Source organism: Ceratosolen solmsi, unplaced genomic scaffold (genome assembly GCF_000503995.2).
Source record: "Ceratosolen solmsi marchali unplaced genomic scaffold, CerSol_1.0 scaffold11, whole genome shotgun sequence".
NCBI lineage: Eukaryota > Metazoa > Arthropoda > Insecta > Hymenoptera > Agaonidae > Ceratosolen > Ceratosolen solmsi.
In genome coordinates this window covers 12,793,762-12,798,060 of record NW_011948416.1, presented here as the reverse complement: position 1 = coordinate 12,798,060, position 4,299 = coordinate 12,793,762, and the positions used below count along the sequence as shown (strand labels likewise).

Sequence of the window (4,299 nt, the reverse complement as noted above, 5' to 3'; positions counted from 1 at the left end):
TAAAATTATATTAGTCTATAAAAAAATTCGTCTTTCCTTCTGAATTTTACATTAAAAAATTTAAGATCTTTTTACAATTATGTTTTGCGCATTGCTGTCAATATATTTATAATTATAGTTGAATTAATTATGCAAGTATTCTTTCTATTTTTTTTATATTCCGTATGAATACATAGTTCAAAAAATTATTCGATTTCACATTTTTCCTTTTTTCAATGAAAATCAAATAATATTTTAAACAAAAATATAACATATAAGTGATAGTCGTTCAACAAAATAATATGCATGCGCACGTGCGCGCATACGCGCTTGTACATGTGGTTATATACATATGCGCTCTCTCGCCCGCACGCACGCACGTGCAGCACACACACGCACGCACGCCCCCACTGCATAAACACAGTCGCACGCACATACGTACATATATGTATGTATGTGTGCGTGCGCGCGCGCGTGTGTGGGTGTGCATTTAGTTATTTAGTTACGCATTCGTGCGCTCTAATGAAGCCTTTGAAATTTATAATTTATTTTATACTAGTAAGAAAGTTAAAGAAAAAATTATTTTCTCTTTTTCTCTTGACAGTATTCCATTCTAAATTCATTCTAATTATTTCAAAAATAAAATAAGATTTTAAAAATATGTGGATACTATTTACCAAAATTTTTACTGATTAATCTAACAATTGCTTCAAGAATAATGTTACATATTCAGTTATAACAAGCTAAGTCTTGACACTTTTGTTATTTACAAATAAATTCTTTTAGAAAACAGTATCCTTAATAAATTTACAAGATAATGAATCTGTATCTGTACACTATAAGATTGCCTGCGATGTCGAAGCAGGCGAACTATTTGGTAATATGGGTACTGGGCCTTCAGTCCATTGAATTAGAGAATGTTCGCTCATTTGAGTACTTTGAAAGTGGTCTTTAAGTAATGTTTGAGAAAATGTACAATGCATTTGATATGCTTCACTTTCACGATTGTGATCGCCGCAGATTCTATTCAAATCTAGAAAATCAAAGCAAATCTTTGGTTTATATTACTATTGACGATTATATGACAAATAGTCGTGCGATTACCTTTTAAAATTGCTGTCGCCCATAACTGTACATGAACATCGGGTATTTTGGAAGCCAACTGCATAGCAGGTGTCACCATATTCATAGATTCTCTATGATTGCCTAATGATAAAAATATATGACCAAGAAGCACTAGGCTACACGATGTTAATCGATTTAGATCTTCCGAATTCGCCATTTTTAATGTCTCCCGAAGATACCTCCTGTTAAATAAAATCAGATAACATTGTAGCGGATAACAATTTGTCGTGAGATTATTATACATAATGGAACTATCATCGAATCATTTACTTGGCTTCATTATATCTTGCTCCAAAGAAAGCTTGAAGGCCCTGTACGTAATACGCTGCTGCTCTCAAGGAATGCGAAAGAGATGGCAATGATTCTGGATTTATCCTTTCCAAAAGCGTTCCTAATTCAGCATCTCTCCTTGTCCTAAGATAAACTATTGCCAAATTTAAATTCGCAAACGTGACCAATTCTTTTTCTTGCGACTTCTGAGAAGATCAATATGAAAATATAGAGTCGAATAGTCGGCTAATTGAGATAATTTAAGGATATAATTATAATTGATAGTAAGTGAAATGGTAACGAACGTTTAACGCCGAGATTAATTGAGCCTCTGCTGCTTCCATGCAATTCATAGACATCGCATACAAACCAAGTAACGTATGTAATTGTGCTCTGTGACTTTGTAAAAGTTTGGGCTGATGCCTACACAATTGGCAAGCTTGAGAAATTTCGGAAAGAGCCGCACTTTTATTTCCCATAACGAGTCGACACATGACTATATGTTCCAATAACATCAATTGAAAAACAGAGAGAATTGGTTTATTGTCGATGACTGTAAAAGACAATTAATTAAATTAAACATAAGCTTGCCAAACAATCACCGTCCAGCATAATCTCGACTATTTGATTGCACTTTATCAACTTTTCTGAAATAACGTACGTTTTAAATTCTCTATTTGGGCAAGTGCTTTGTCCGTATATTTTTGAGCTTTATCCATGTAACCCGACTGCATAGAATGCATAACGGTTACCAAGTAAACGAGAACAAATAAATGCTCTTTGGGCATCCATATGAACATATCACCTATGTGGGGGCCGGTGACAATTTCATCTGATGGCCACGACGGAGCCATTATGGCCTGTATACTTTGCTGCAATTGCTTTAAGCATGGTTTTACACTTTTGACCTGTGGAATATAGAAATTTCAATACAAAACGAAATGGAAATGTTCAATGGAGAAGAAAACACAGAGACAGGAGAAGCGAAACACGATAAAAAACCATATGAGAAAAAAATTAAAGAAACAAATATAAAAAAAAAACAAAGTAATTCTTCGTTAGTATAATAGCACTGAGCGTAAATATTTACTTGTCCAGACATCAGATAATGACAAACTTGAAGCACTAAGAAGTACACTTTCAAATATTCCTTCTGATGCGGATTCCCTTGCCAATTTTCCACTTGATGCCCGGTCGAATTAAGCAAAGGCGAAACTTCTGCAAATTTTTTATCGATCAGCAGCAGCATACACCGACTGAGCAGAAACAAAACCCTTGTGTAATTTGCATTGCTTATTTGTGAATAGTCGGCGCCGACGGCCAACAATCCACCAGCTGCATTCAAGTCCTTCTCTGATGCGTGTATTTGCTGCAATTCAATAATGGGAATACATTGGAATGCGTTGAGAAATAGAACATGACTTTTGATGGTCGTGCCTAAGGGTAGTGTTAAAGTGCAAGTGGGCCAAAATACTTACGGCGAGCTGGAATATAAGCCTACAATGCCAATAAACATTGTGCTGAGAGAGTTCGATGGCTTTACGCAGGATGGACTGACTCAAACTGGACTGTTGCTGTTGTTCATAAAGCTCGGCCAGCACGCTGGCCGCCTCAAATTTGACGTCGTCGAAGGTATTGATGGTCTGACTTAGCTGCCACTGAAACGCAAAACAAGAAAAACGCCGAGCGACCGACGTTGTTTTCTAGCCCATCACCAACGGAGGCTCCAATCGAGCCGAATGAGGTTAAGTGCGCCTTGTATACTTACCGCGCGCTCGAGATGCGTTCGGGCCAGATCTATGTTTTTGGTGTGGGTGAGGAGGATGTTACCCAGCTGGAGATGGGTGCGGGCCTCGACCCGGGGCGGCGGCTTGAAGTTGAAAACCGCCTGGAGGCACTGTATGCAGGACTTGATGCTGGGCGGGCTCGAGGTGCGAAAGTTCTCGGCCAGACCCAACAGCGACAGATACCAAGCATCCTGGGACGACGCCATTTTTACATTTCTCGCCAGGAGCTAGAACGCGCCTCGGCAGGCCGACCGCACTCGGGAGCTTCCTGCGGGCGAGCCCCTCGCCTCCCCAACTCGCAAAATCAGTAATCACCAGCCGAGAGACGCTGAGCCGACGTGCGGGGGCCAATCGGAGCGGAATATGGAACGGGGCTCGCGAGGACCCGCTCGTATGTATACAAACGGCACGAAACGCGGGGACACTGACACTGAGAGACACATCAATCGCTAACTCCTAGGTGTTATTTTTTTCTTCTTCTACGAGTCTTGAACATCGGAGGATCGGGCTCGATTTAATTGGCGACTTGCACATTTGCTCACTTGCAAAAGTCGTTGATAGCGTGCAAACTGTGGTAGCGCTGCTGCAGTGCTGCTGCCTAAACAAAACAGAAAAAACGCCAAAACCTTATAGTAGCTAAAGCCAGTTTGCGATTGCGGACGTTAGGAGGTTCTGACGCTGAGTTGGCCGGTAATGTGACTGTCAGTGCCCACGGATACTCGGGCCGAAACTTCATAAACACCATTGATTTACGAGGGACGAGGAATTCGAACCTTACCTTGCTTTTGCAGCTTTCTTTCGTTATACATTATATGTAAAATTGGCTGGCAAGAGCAGCTGTTACGGCAGATTTCAATTTTGTATACAAATAAGATTGTTGAAAGTCAATTTCATAAAGTGACTCGTTATCGAGCGGATTGGATTGTCAGCGTCCCCCGCGCCGTGTACCTCCACGGATTTTCATTTATCCGTCCTCAAATTTAACAGCTCTAATTTAACGATTAAATAATCATGAACCGTACAACCTCATTCTATTATATTATTTCTTATATTATTATATCCATAAATGAAAACATAGCGTTGATTAATTAATAAGTCTTTCGTTATTATTACTATTATGATTACCGTTGCCGTCATC

General features: G+C 39.6%; 1 protein-coding gene across 1 annotated transcript; it reads right to left on the bottom strand.

Annotated features, from left to right (window-relative positions):
• Positions 1-384: 384 nt before the first annotated feature.
• Mau2 (Mau2 sister chromatid cohesion factor) lies at positions 385-3,824 on the bottom strand. Its single transcript, XM_011495918.1, has 8 exons — positions 3,143-3,824; positions 2,853-3,032; positions 2,465-2,743; positions 2,036-2,282; positions 1,680-1,927; positions 1,375-1,580; positions 1,084-1,286; positions 385-1,012 (listed from the first exon to the last, which is right to left on the bottom strand). Exons 1-8 carry the CDS (start codon positions 3,365-3,367, stop codon positions 816-818), a joined length of 1,785 nt encoding a protein of 594 aa, XP_011494220.1. The 5' UTR covers positions 3,368-3,824; the 3' UTR covers positions 385-815.
• Positions 3,825-4,299: the final 475 nt, after the last annotated feature.